This window comes from Raphanus sativus, chromosome 6 (assembly GCF_000801105.2).
Source record: "Raphanus sativus cultivar WK10039 chromosome 6, ASM80110v3, whole genome shotgun sequence".
NCBI lineage: Eukaryota > Viridiplantae > Streptophyta > Magnoliopsida > Brassicales > Brassicaceae > Raphanus > Raphanus sativus.
Window position 1 is genome coordinate 44,923,511 of NC_079516.1, and position 13,676 is coordinate 44,937,186.

A 13,676-nucleotide genomic window follows, 5' to 3' on the forward strand; every position below is an offset into this window, starting at 1 on the left:
CATTCAGTTTCATATTTTTCTTACTAATCTTTTTCTCATAATAAGCATATTCAAAGATGCTTTTATTGACTGTGTGCATAGTTACAAACACGTACGCAGGAACGGTGGAAAAAAATAGAAGAAACATGAAGATGGGAGGGAATGTGACGTTCACTTATTCAACCGACCATGAGAGTGGAAACGCACGTCGCACCTAGTTTCGTGAGTAGAGAAGTGATATCTTTTGATATCTTTTTGGCACATTTATTCTATTACTAGTGTTCTTTTGTAACTATTTTTTCCTTCTAGTTTACTTATTCTTTCGCATTTATTTCTTTTGTAACTATTTTTTCCTTCTAGTTTACTTATTCTTTCGCTTTTATTTCTCTTGATATCTTTTATATTCGTGATTGGCGCCTTTTACTATTGTGATGATGACCGAGTTTTCACTTTCGAAATGGGACACAGATCGTGGTTTATCATATGACCATGCATGCATCGGTCAAGTATTTTTATTTTTTTTGAGAAAATGCATCAGTAAAGTTATCTTCAGCTTTGAATAATGGGATGTTTGGTGAAACATGCACAAACACAGACATAAAAGCCTTACATTTAGGCCCTTATAATAATGTACGATTATCGCATGTTTTCTTTACACTGTGATGTCAGATTGCATAATGCATATCATTTTAATACAGTTACATAACACCCTATCGGTGTATTAAAAACAAAACGTAGGTTGCGAACTTGCGATAGATAATATACAGCGATTAAAAAAGCAGGAAATAAAAAAGAAGAGAGAATAATCAGCCCAACAATGCGTTTTTCTCTGGTAAGTTGTAACAACTGATGGGCCATTACCAAGTTCGCCCAGTAAACGCGAGCAATGGTAGCATAATTCATATATGATTACAAAATTCCAAATAATATCATAAGGCCCATGGCCCATTATACGTACGGACCGAAAGATAAACGTAGCCTCTCAATGTCCTTCAAAAGAGAGAGGACTCAGACTGGGCAAATGACCCAAAGGAATCGGATAAAGAGAGTGTCAGAGCTTGACCAGAGTTACAGAGTAGACCAGTCGGCACACAGAGAAAGGACGGCTCTGTACCAGTAGACACGTCTTCACACACACACTTCTCACATGTCTCTCCCCTTCTCTCTCTAAAATGTTCGCTCTTTTTTTTTGGTGTCAAGATTTGCATGCTTCTTATCCATTCCTATTCTCTGTATCCCTTTATCTATAATCCGACAAGCATGGCTTGATTCTGTCTCTTCACAAAACGAATCTCTTTCTGTCTCTTTTGACCGCTTTAGCACCTTATTTACAATTGTAACCCTCTTCTTGCGTTTGGGACAGAATCACAGTTGTCATTAGATTCTCTCGTTTTACCCTAAAGCCTAAACATCCACCATCTGTCCTGTCCCGGGCAAGAACATGTCCAGTCAGTATTCATACAATTATTGTGTCTTTATAAAAATAATACATAAAATTGATGACCAAGTTTGTTTCATAACAATAATCCTGTGCTAATTTAATTTACCTTAGATTTTATGGTAAAATCCAGTTTTTAAAATGTTCTCCTACATGCATATATATATATATATATATACCTGGTAAGTTGTCTTGATTCTTAGTCAAAAAAAAAGTTGTCTTGATTCGAATTTTAGATTATTCGTGCCACAAAACGTGTGACAAAATATTTTTTTTATTGTAACTATGTGACAAAATAATTGATAGAGAGACTAGATAATTGTTTGTGGTTTTATTCATAGGCTAAGTTTTTTAAAATATCTATCTTATTAAAACAGAAACATTTTGTTGGACCTAACATTTATTTTGTAAATTTTTAAATTAAATACACCTTTATACTTTATAGTTAAACTACTATCCATGTTTCCAAACAATATACTTATTTCTTTATACTACTATCAATGTTTCCAAACAATATATTTTATATACTATTATCAATGTTTCCAAACAATACAATTATTAATCTTAGTTATTTTATATCTATCATTTTCTCTTTAAAATTTTGTAGAAACGTCATAATTTCATAAATTACAAAATAATGAACTTTAAAATTTGGATTATAAGATTATAAATTATGAAAATATTACAATTTCAATCAAATTAGATTACATATCGGTCATCCATCAGTTCAATCGGTTAGTCTCGGGTTTTAGTGCTTTTTTAATATGAATATTTTAAAAAACTAAATTGAATTGTTAGATCTCCGGATTAACCGGTATAATCACAATCGGGTTGAATTTAAAAACACTGATTTAAATACAAAAATATTTTAAATACACACTCTTTAAAAGTTAACAAAATATTTGTTAAGTTATTAGTGAAATTTTTCATCGTAAAATATTCCGCGCTTCCAAAGCGCGGGTCAAGATCTAGTAAAATATTGAAAGAAGAGCCACCACCTACGTATCACGAAGTAAAGCGAGAGGAGAAAAGAACAGAGCCTCTCTTTCTCTCTCTATGTTCACAATAAACCCAACACAACTCTGTCACAAATCTTCACACTCTCTTCTCCTCCCTTGTCCATAAAAGGAACCCTTACTCTCTCAGAAAGTTCCAACATCTAAACACACCCCACAAAGCAAGCTTACAAATTCTTTCGTTCCCTCTTATCTTCAACATGCCTTCTGACCTCAACGAATCACGTCGACTAACTACTAAGATGCCTCACGTAGGAGCGGTGGGGGATCAGCAAGACCAGCTTCCTTGTCCTCGCTGTGAATCGACCAACACCAAGTTCTGCTACTACAACAACTACAACTTCTCGCAGCCTCGCCATTTCTGCAAAGCCTGTCGCCGTTACTGGACTCACGGAGGTACTCTCCGCGACATTCCCGTCGGTGGCGTTTCCCGTAAAAGCTCCAAACGCTCTCGCACCTGCTCCTCCGTCGCTGTTTCCACCGCCTCCGTCGGAAGCCGGGAGTTCCCGTTACAAGCGACGCCTGTTCTTTTCCCTCCTTCTTCCAACGACGGTGGTGTCGCGGCGGCGAAGGGAAGTGCGTCGTCGGTCTACGGCGGTTTCACCTCTCTGCTCAGCTACAACGCCGCCGCGAGCAGAAATGGGCCTGGTGGTGGGTTTAATGGGCTCGAAGGGTTCGGACTTGGGCTTGGTCACGGGTCGTATTTCGACAACGTCAGGTTTGGACAAGGGATAACGGTCTGGCCGTTTTCGAGTAGCGCTACTGATGCTGCATCAGCTGTTACGAGCCACGTGGGTCCAACACCGGGGACGTGGCAGTTCGAAGGTCCAGAGAGCAAAGTCGGGTTCGTGTCCGGAGACTACTAATATGCGCGAGAGAATAATTCAGTCGAGGGGGTCTCAGTGTCTCTTTTTAGTTTTACTCTTTAGCTTCCAGTTTAGTGACCTCTTCATGTAGCGTAGCTGGTTACTTAGTTAGATTATCTATTTACGAAACTACAAACCAGAGAAACGTTTGTTGGTTAGTATCTGGCTCTAATGTTAATCCCAACTTTGGAAAACAACATTCCACTTTTTTAAAAATGCATTGTCTATTTATATCACTTCCAGACATTTATCTATCATCAACTCCAAGAAAAGGAAGAGGCAACTGTATAATAATAATTATTTACACAGGAAATGCAAGTAGGTAAGTGTTGTTTGGACCGGACCAACGGACCAAGTACATGGAAGTGTTGATATATGTACTAATTAAGTTTTGCGTGGATAATGTGAATCAACTGAGCATTGATGGATGGCCACCACTGTGGAGCATCCTCTTTAAAATATCCATCCCAAAAGTTGAGTCTGATGAGCTGAAACGAAAAGAAAAAAAGTTGAATTGCAATCAACACGTCAACAACATAATTTAAAAGAAAATTCTCCACTCATCTATGTCATTAAGTATCGTTGCAATTAAAACATAGTTTTTAACCTGCCCATTTCTTCTTACATGATGATCCGTAAGTAAAAAAAAATCACTGCAGAAAACAGTTTGGTGTGTGAATAAGTAGAGAGGTGATGTACCTTGGCATAGTGATCTCGAAGGGGCAGTAGATCACACCGTCGTTGATTGGAGGAACGTGGTCTTTTTTCTCGTTCACGAATTTTATGATATGGAACAAGACTTCTTGAAGGGATTGCTCAAGCATCGTCCTACGGGAACTTCTTTCCTCAGACGCTTCTACAGTCGTTGGATTACCACAGAACATGTAAATCACTAACCCAACTCTTCTAAGAAAATAAGAAGTGTGATAATTGTTTGGAGATGAAAGGAGAAAGTTGATAAAACAATCTTACCTCCAGTGTCCATAACTAGTTTAGAGTGGTGGGAAGGAGATTTAGTCTGGTGAAGCACATTGAGATTGACGTACCATTGTTCCCAATACGAACGTTGTTTATTGTTGAACCAAGACGGTTGTTTGCTTTTGACTTCATAAAAGGATACACATATCTTGCCCATGACAAAAGAAAATAAAGGAAGAGATTAATGAGAAAAGATTAGACCAGTACATAAAAGAACACTAGCCTATATGCTGCTAAAACGTTCAATCCTTGGGTGAGTACTACTAGGATGGAAGTATATTGATACAGAGTGAATGGAAATGAAAATACCTGACTTTTCTTGTTGGGGTGTTTCTCAATCCAGCTTATGAAGTGCTCAATAGTCTCATCAATCTTCTTTTCTACCTCTATTTCACCACATTGTACCTGTGACAGAAGGAAAAATAAAAACCCAACAATATCAAAATCAAAAGCATAGTAACATAAGCTAAACTCGTAAACTCTATCTCTCACTGCAGGCTGCAGCATAACAAAACAATGGAGGAGAAAGAAAGATATTGAATACTCTTACATAAGTGATGTCAAAAAGCTCCAAATCAATATCTTTAGGGCGGATTAGACCAAGTGCACGGTGAAAGACAATTGTATGTAAAATGCCTGCCATCAAAGAAGAAGAACCATAGAATTATTGACAAAGACAAGTCTACACAACGAGAAAGCACGCATTTGCAAGATTAACTCAAGCTAAGAAAGATATATAATTACTACACCTGAGAAAAAAGAAAAACTAATTTGGGAGGATCCGAATCTAAAAGATCAAACACAATTTTGATCAGTAGGATCCAACCAGCTAATTGAGGCCAGAAGCACATGAACGCAAAGCTACTTCCTACCAAACAGACAAGAGAAGGATGTGAGAAACTTACAGCGTAGAACCTCGCGTATCTCGAAGGATTCCACTTCCTGCGGATTCAAAAGAGTTTCAAACAACAGATACAAATCCAGATACAGGAACACGACGACTCGATGGAAGACTGATCTCTTACCAGTTCCTTCAGGTGACAAACTTCGCAATTCATATTTGACCCCCAGAAAGTTTCGACAAGGAAGAAGCAGTAGTTGATCGCTTTTCCGATGGAGGTAACTTGCAACCTTTTGACTTGGACAAACGTATCCACGAAAGAAAAACAGTTTAGTTCAAAGCCCTGTCTGTGTTGACGACACTCTCTTATTGGGCTTAATTCGGCCCACTGTCTGTCAACACTCTTTCATTATAAATCTTCACCACATCTACTCTAAGCCAATAGCCATCAGACCACATCTACTCTCATCTAAATAATTTTGTTTCATCATATATGATCATAACATACTTACAATAGTAAATGTATCATCTGTAAGAATTTTAATTTTTTTTAAAAATATATGGATTAGTAAGAACAACTTGTACTAAAGAATGAATATTTTTAAACAACAATCTGAAGACATTTAATTTTTCTTCTCTTCCATTTGTTACTACTAGAAATGTCATCAGCCATGCTCTCATGACCGGTTTGAACAAAACCTCAACCTAATCCAATCGAAAAACCCTCAGAACATATTAACTCAAACGAAAACAAAAACCAGATGAACACTGTAGAGACGGTCTTTCTAAACTCGTCTTCCAATAGCTTTGCCACAAAGAAGAAGATTATCAGAAGGATTGTATTCATTGGCCAGACTCTGCACTGGATCCCACACTTTCAGATAAACTGCTGTCCCAAATACTGTATTTCCCATATCGCTGATCTCATATTCCACATTCCTTGATTGTCCAAAGACACCAAGATTACCGACGTCCAAGAGTTTGGGTACACCTGATTTTTGTGTCTAGAAAGAGCGTCTACAAGATTGGTGTACATTGTTTAGAACCGAATCCAAGATTCATTTGAACATTTCCAATGACACACTATTTTTTTCTTCTACAATTTACACAAAATAAAGTAACTTTATTATAGAATGATTTTTGCTCCAATGGTACACTATATAATAGAGTTACTCTATTATAGAGTGAGATATAGAGGAATATCACTTTCCACTCCAAATATAGAGTTAAAAAGTGATATTACTCTATATTTCACTATATAATAGAGTAATTCTATTATAGAGTGTACCAATGGAATAAAAGTTATTCTATAACAGAGTTACTCTATTTGTGTTTAAATTATAAAAGAAAAATAGTGTGACTTTGGAGATGCTCTAACAAAAGAAACAGTTAATCAAAGATCTGACTCCAAAGTTAAAATGCAATCAATGCAAGAAGAAAGATGGAAGACTCACCAACGACCCATAAATCATAACCGTCAAGGTGCCAAGACTGCATCGATTCCTCACTGTTCTGAAACACAACTTCGAGAAAATCATGGAGTGATGCTCGAACAACCGACGTAGCAACAATGGCAGGAGCACTAGAAGGGATGCTCTGAATAGCATTTGTGCTGTACACTCCCGGGATGTTAAAGTGATCAGCGAGTTTAAGAGGCATCTCCGAGTTAACATAAGAGACTCCGTTCACCGCATAGCATTGCTTCCCGTTGATCAAAGAAGCCACGTTTGAGAATACAAACGACTTGGTCGGAGTGATTGTTCCATAGTGAAACGATCCTTGAGGGTTCGGTCTTGCCGCATTAGCCGTTATGTTCCACCTGAAAGATCTGGCTTGGTTCAATGACCAATCAAGATCTTCAGGGGGAGGAGGGGGAAGATCACCAGAAGCCGGAACGCCGGAGTTGGAATAACGCAGCAGACCAGTAACGGAAAGCTTGGAGCTCGTGTACGGGGTGCTCGCAATGATGTAATAATCTTTAGATGGTTGGTTTAGTGTCACAAGAACTGATAAAGACTGGCCAACGTGAACGTCAAGAGACACGTAAACGTTTTGGTATCGAATCCAAACAGAAACTGATTAAAGATCCAAAGTTGGTATCTAAAAAACAGGAACTAAACACCCGATCCGAACCAAAATATCTTGTGTATCCGAATAGATATGAATCGAGATTATATTCTAAAATATATAAGATATTATGAAGTTTTCCAAAATACTTTGAAATATATAAAACGTTTAAATTAAATATTTAAATAGCTACAAATACAAAAACACCAAAAGTATTTGAATATCTATTGATTTTTCATCTAAATATTCAATCTAAACTAATTTTTATAATAAGATTTGGTAATTTGGTATATATTTAAATTTATGTGATATATATATATATATATATATATATATATATATATTTATTTATATATATATATATATATATATATTTATTTATTTATTTAGATTTGAGAAATTAAAAAACATATATTAAAAGTTTATGTTGATGGAACATATGGAATTAGTTTGGCTGGTTACATCTCATTGAGAAATCACTCGTCTCAAAATTTCGAAGAAAAAAAAGTCCATATATTCGAAAATAAAATCCAGCATGTGAGTATTTTCTATGTTTTGTTTTGTTTTTAAAATCAGTAACACTCTATTAGAAAGTTTTATTCCTTTTAATTCAGAAACACATTATCTTTGATTTTTGCTAATTGAATTCATTGTGTGGTCCTTTTGTTTGCTTGTTAATCAGCGTGTGTACTCGGGATGTGGTGATAAGACTACCACATTATCAGCACGTGAAATTCCTACAAACAAAAATTTGAAGCTAGCGATTGGTACTTAAAAACTCAGCTCAAATTTGAAATATCATCGCGACAAATTTGAATTACCATCTGTATCACTAAGATGACCGCAATCTGGTTTTGTGCAGAGCAGTCGTCTACTAGTTGCATGTGGGACAGAGGTAAAATAACAAAGGGAATCCGGCGGATCGTCCGAACTAGAGCATGTACTCTTCGGCCTGTCACCTCACGCTTAATCAGCTCCTTTAATTCAGAAACACATTATCTTTGATTTTTGCTAATTGAATTCATTGTGTGGTCCTTTTGTTTGCTTGTTAATCAGCTTGTGTACTCGGGATGTGGTGATAAGACTACCACATTACTTTATATTTTCTAGATTGGTTTGTACTAATTCTGATCCTCATGATCACTCATGTATTTGTGTGTTTCCTTTGCTATTTTTGACGGTTGTAGTGGTGTATTTCATGATTTTTGTTTTGTAGGTACTCGAAGATTATATAAATATTAGATACACATCCTTTACTGAGAGATTTATCTGGAAAGTATACACAATGAAACAAGTCTCTGAGGCGATGCAGAATTGCAAGATGAGTTTGTTAGATTTGATCTTCAAACTAGAGAAGTTGTAATCATCAACTTAGGCTATTGCAATGATGTGAAAACTTCCCTTCAGTTGCGGCATGGTATCTTGAAATCTTCTTTTGAAAACATTGAAGAATGGTGAAGACATTGAAGACTTTGAAGAATCTGATCCTTTTATGATTATGTATTTGTTTGACTATATCCGAATGAGCTTTTGTGACTATATTTTATGGTAAGACTTTTCTATATTATATTCTTGTGCACTAACTTTTCTATATTATATAACTAATGTTTATTGACTTTGATACTCTTTCTGTATTACTTTAATCGATTTTTAAGGATTTTGCATATATATTAAGAAAATACAAATTTTTAAATAATTTATATTGGTTACATAAAACTATCATTGAATGAAATTAATTCAACCAATAAAAAAAAATTAGGATTTTGTAATTGGTCACAAAATTCAAATGATATTAAATTCTACCTAATATAACGAAAACATCATTTATTTTGAAACAAATTTTTTCTTCTAAACACCACTTAAAGTGGTACGGATGCCTAATTGAATTAAGTGTGATATCTCTTTCCATTTCTAAACACAAGTGTTCTTGATTCAGGGATTGCAAAGGTTATGTGATATAGAGGTTTTCAATGTTGATTATGGGATTAGTGTTTAGGTTTTGTTGAAAGAGATCATAGATTCTGGTTGCTAGAGGGGACGCCTTAGGAGGTCGAGAATCTGTGTGAAAATTTATCTATGAAAATGACTGTTTAGATTAATGGTTTAGTTGAGGTTCTGTCTACAGGTCAAGATGTCAAGTTTGTGGAGGTAAATATTCTGGGTATGAATCTCTCTTATTGGACTTAATCCGGCCCACTATTTGTCAGCATCTCTCTCACTAGAAAACATGTTAGAATTTAGAAATAAGCAAACACAGTTTCATATAAACCTCATCACATGGTACTCTCAATTCTCATCTACACGATTTTGTTCTTTTCTGTCGTCATGATCTTGAATAATCATTTGTAAGAATTTTCATAATTTTAACATATATTGAAAGGTTACAGTAAAATAAAGATATGTGGATTAGTAAGAATAATTTTGTATTAAAGAATATTTTAAAACTGCAATCTGAAGACATACAACTTTTCTTCTCTTCCATGTATTGTTACTTACTACAAATGTCACCAGCCATACCTCTCATGACCAGATTGGACAAAACCACAAACCAAACTGAATCGAAAAACCCTCAAAACAAATGAACTCAAATAAAAAAACGATCTTTCTAAACTCGTCTTCCAATAGCTTTGCCACAAAGAAGAAGATTATCAGGAGGATTGTATTCATTGGCAAGACTCTGCACTGGATCCCATACTTTCAGATAGAACTGCTGTCCCAAATATTGTCTTTCCCATATTGCTGATCTCATATTCCACATCCCTTGGTTGTCCAAAGACACCAAGATTGTTGTCCAAGACTTCGGGTACACCTGAGTTGTGTGTCTGGTGAGAGCGTCAACAAGATTGTATAGTGGTCTCTGCTCAGGTGTCCATTGTCCAGAACCAAATCTAAGATATGATAACAAAAGAAACAGTTAAGCAAAGATCTGACTTCAGAGTGAAAATGCAACCAATGCAAGAAGAAACAAGGCAGACTCACCCAACGACCCAGAAGTCATAACCGTCAAGGTGCCAAGACTGCATTGATTCCTCATTGTTCTGAAACACAACTTCGAGGAAATCATGGAGTGATGCTCGAACAACTGACGTAGCAACATTTGCAGGAGCATTAGAAGGAACGCTTGTGCTGAAAACTCCGGGGATGTTAAAGTGATCAGCGAGTTTAAGAGGCGTCTCCGAGTTAACATAAGAGACTCCATTCACCGCATACCGTTGCTTCCCGCTGATCAAAGGAGCCGAGTTTGAGAATACAAATGACTTGGTCGGAGTGATTGTTCCGTAGTGAAACGATCCTTGAGGGTTCGGTCTAGCCGCATTAGCCGTTAAGTTCCACCTGAACGATCTGGCTTGGTTCAAGGACCAATCAAGATCTTCAGGGGGAGGAGAGGGCAGATCACCAGAAGAAGCTGGGACTCCGGAGTTGGAATAACGCAGCAGACCAGTAACGGAAAGCTTGGAAGTTGTGTAACGGGAGCTTGCAACGATGTAATAATCTTTAGAAGGTTGGTTTAGTGTCACAAGAACTGATAAAGACTGTCCAACGTGAACGTCAAGAGACTCATAAACGTTTTGCAAAACGTGAGAGCCTTCGACTTCCACTACTTGCATCGTATGTCCTTGGATTCTGAAGTTGAAACTGCTCGATAGCCCAACGTTGGAGATTCTCAACATGTAACTCTGACCTTGGTCCCCTGTGAACGTAGTTTGGGTTTGTCCGTTTATGAGCATTCCGTCTGGAGATGGGAGAACCCCACCAGAATCCAAACTCTGTTGGAGAGTTTTGTGGTTGGTTTTGAACCAATCACCGATGAGTAGAGTGAAGTCTGCGACGGGGAGAGGGTAAGGGATTGGGATCCTAGGCCTTGCGTAGATATTGATGGCTCCGAAACCACCGGCGGCTTTGTGGAAAGCGGTGGAAGGGAAGTAGTTGTAAGTTCCGATCTGATCTTTGGTTTGGAACTTGTAGGTGAAGTTTGAGTTTGGTGGGATTGGACAGTTTGTTCCCAATACACCATCTTGCCATGAGTTCTTCCTCTGCTTTATTCCATTCCTATGAATCACAAAACATTTATCAAAAACCCATTTCGAGAATGTCACAATCAGCCTACTAATACAAACACACATTAATCAACTGGACTACACAAAACAGAGGATTCATTCTATGTGAACATGGTAGATTTTAAATCTTTATGGGTTTAATATAAACATGAATAGCAAATAAAAATTACCATGTCAAGAGGAAAGGTTGGTCAAGTTTGTTGATGAGGTTGAGGATGATGTTATCATTAGTCACAACTTCAAGCTTTGGACCAGGGAACTGACCATTGATCAGAATAACCTTAAAAAAGGAAAAAAAAAAGAAGAGAACATCAATAAAGTGTTTTTAAAAGGGTACTGACCATTAAAGAAAAAAAAATGGATCTTAGATTGTCAGTGAGTAGAATCTCTTTGTTGTGTACTTCGTACCTGTTGAGGAACACCAAGAGGGGAGATAACGCCATAAGTCACAGTCCAAGTGTAAAACTTGTAAGGGCTTTCTCCTTTCACTGTCACAAAACTGCTCAGCAGAACCAAGGCTCCGAGAAGAAGAAGATGAAGCACAGATGATCTTGTTCTGAATGCCATTTTCATGGCTTCCTAAAAGAATGATAAAGACAAGAGAGGGAGAGAGAGAGAGACTGAAGGCAGCTTAAAATAAAGGCTCTTCTCCTGAATTGGTGAGAGAAATGAAGGGACTTCTTTGATCTATTAAAAAGCAATTAGATAGCGAAAGTTGAGGGTGACATAAATAAGTGAGAAGAAATAAAAGTAACAAAGGTAGTTCCAATCAAATGACAGTGAAGATCTCGAATGAGTTTCTTGCTTTTTATTTCTTTTTGTGTGTTTTTGGTCAAAAGAAATTAAATCCAACTTCTTCGTAAATCAACTTCAACTACTTTTTACACCTTTAAATGTTAGGCGGGAACATATATTGTGTACCACTAGTAAATTTTACATGCTTGTCGGCAAAACAGTTCTATACTTTACTCACAGTATCATTCACATTTGAAGTAGGTTGGTCTAGTTTATTGGTTTAATTACTGAGGATATTAAAACACTACAGTCTACAATACAGTGTTTTATCTGAAACAATAAAGTTGTTTATGCGAAAAAGGAAGAAAAAGAGATTGGATAATGCAGTGAATTGAATGGCTTAACGCGTTTTGGTTAATGATAATTGCGTCCAGCCAAAGCTTAGCTTTCATTATTCGAAAATTCCGATAACCATTGCCATAAAAAAGGCAAATGAAATTAAATTTAAATGATAAAACGAATAAAGAGAGGCAAATAAAATTAGTAAAAGACAAGAGAGGCTTTGCAAAAAGATTATCATGTCCGCCGCTAATTAGATTCGCATTTTTGTAGTTCCTTCATGTTCACGCACGGCCAAGCTAAGCTTTTCTTTTCTCGGCAACGAACGTTCTAGTTTCTACAATGTGATAATGAAATTTTTTGAAAGGAAATAGTAAAATATTATTCTTCACAAAAGAGTGTATGTGTATTTATGTTCATCGTTATGGTCATCTGCCTTGTTGAATACTGTGCCTCTTTTGCTGATTTCCTGCAAAATTGATTAAAGATACTCTTTTTGCATGCATTGCGAGTTTTTATAACCCGCGGCTGGGAATTATGGTCCACCGTCCACGGACTAAAATATTTATATTATAGAAAACGTTTTTTGTTTTTTAGAAAACTTTACTACTATTCTATAAAATTATAGAAATATAAAATAGTATACATTACTGTGAAAATATGTTAACTATTCAATTATAAACCGAAGACCATATGAAAACTGCATGAGCTCCATGAATGCAAATCAGAAAACGCAACTCCATTGTTTAACGTAAAAGGTAGTTACGTCCATTTATGTATGTACGAAAACTATAATGTAATAATAGTGAAATTTGACCGTTTCCTAGGTGAATAATACGTATACCAGGAAAACGAGCCAATGAACCAAAGAAGAAGGTAAAATCAGTCGTGTTTAGGCAGCATAATGATACGTGTCGGGAAGAAAAGAACAGAACAAAATAGAAAGCATGTGGGAGACTAGGTGATTAAGCATCATTGTTTTAATTAAAAACAACAACAACCACTAATCATTTTGAATGTCTCTTAATCACTAAGATATAAAAACAAGTGGTTAATCAAAAAAGATATAAAAACAAGTGCATATACAAGAGCTGACCCTATTCGGACATGTGGAATATATCAATGATAATGGACTGTCACATGCTATGTCTCTTATCTTGTTTCTCTACTGGTCCTGCAAGTAAAATCAGCCATTGTTTTGTAGCGATTTCAAATAATTCTATTGTTTTATGGGCCCTTGGAAATATAGAGCTTATTTGAATGGGCTGATTTAAATGGTGGCCCAAAACTAAGAAAGGCATATACGTTCCACACGTACGCAGGCGCGCAAAGAGAAGGAACAACGAGACACACGCTCAG

The 13,676-nt window shown here is 36.5% G+C and overlaps 3 protein-coding genes and 1 pseudogene across 4 annotated transcripts; 1 reads left to right on the forward strand and 3 right to left on the reverse strand.

Annotated features, from left to right (window-relative positions):
- Nucleotides 1-2,436: 2,436 nt before the first annotated feature.
- LOC108806734 (dof zinc finger protein DOF5.8) lies at nucleotides 2,437-3,535 on the forward strand. The gene has a single exon (XM_018578920.2). The coding sequence runs from the start codon at nucleotides 2,634-2,636 to the stop codon at nucleotides 3,297-3,299; it is 666 nt and encodes a 221-aa protein (XP_018434422.1). The 5' UTR covers nucleotides 2,437-2,633; the 3' UTR covers nucleotides 3,300-3,535.
- Nucleotides 3,536-3,567: 32 nt separating this feature from the next.
- On the reverse strand, nucleotides 3,568-5,436 carry LOC108806732 (autophagy-related protein 101). Of its 2 annotated transcripts, none has more exons than XM_018578918.2 (7): nucleotides 5,303-5,436; nucleotides 5,183-5,219; nucleotides 4,828-4,913; nucleotides 4,587-4,682; nucleotides 4,272-4,425; nucleotides 3,999-4,191; nucleotides 3,568-3,787 (listed from the first exon to the last, which is right to left on the reverse strand). In XM_018578918.2, the coding sequence occupies exons 1-7, from the start codon at nucleotides 5,333-5,335 to the stop codon at nucleotides 3,709-3,711; spliced, it is 678 nt and encodes a 225-aa protein (XP_018434420.1). In that variant the 5' UTR covers nucleotides 5,336-5,436; the 3' UTR covers nucleotides 3,568-3,708. The 2 variants fall into 2 exon arrangements, with proteins under 2 accessions (XP_018434420.1, XP_018434421.1); XM_018578919.2 differs by having other exon boundaries at nucleotides 3,999-4,155; nucleotides 5,303-5,433.
- A 467-nt stretch (nucleotides 5,437-5,903) lies between these two features.
- Nucleotides 5,904-9,667, reverse strand: LOC108808626 (L-ascorbate oxidase homolog; annotated as a pseudogene).
- On the reverse strand, nucleotides 9,592-11,931 carry LOC108811581 (L-ascorbate oxidase homolog). The gene is made up of 4 exons (XM_018583642.2): nucleotides 11,652-11,931; nucleotides 11,414-11,523; nucleotides 10,165-11,235; nucleotides 9,592-10,073 (listed from the first exon to the last, which is right to left on the reverse strand). The coding sequence occupies exons 1-4, from the start codon at nucleotides 11,814-11,816 to the stop codon at nucleotides 9,791-9,793; spliced, it is 1,629 nt and encodes a 542-aa protein (XP_018439144.2). The 5' UTR covers nucleotides 11,817-11,931; the 3' UTR covers nucleotides 9,592-9,790.
- Nucleotides 11,932-13,676: the final 1,745 nt, after the last annotated feature.

Coding starts and splice junctions, on each gene's coding strand:
- LOC108806734 (XM_018578920.2), top strand. CDS start 2,634: ATGCCTTCTGACCTCAACGAATCACGTCGACTAACTACTAAGATGCCT.
- LOC108806732 (XM_018578918.2), bottom strand. CDS start 5,335: ATGAATTGCGAAGTTTGTCACCTGAAGGAACTG. Junction 4,914..5,182: donor GATACGCGAGGTTCTACGCT/GTAAGTTTCTCA, acceptor CTTTGATGGCAG/GCATTTTACATACAATTGTC. Junction 4,426..4,586: donor ACCCCAACAAGAAAAGTCAG/GTATTTTCATTT, acceptor GTCATGGGCAAG/ATATGTGTATCCTTTTATGA.
- LOC108811581 (XM_018583642.2), bottom strand. CDS start 11,816: ATGAAAATGGCATTCAGAACAAGATCATCTGTGCTTCATCTTCTTCTT. Junction 11,524..11,651: donor CTCTTGGTGTTCCTCAACAG/GTACGAAGTACA, acceptor TCCTTTTTTAAG/GTTATTCTGATCAATGGTCA. Junction 10,074..10,164: donor TATGACTTCTGGGTCGTTGG/GTGAGTCTGCCT, acceptor ATCATATCTTAG/ATTTGGTTCTGGACAATGGA.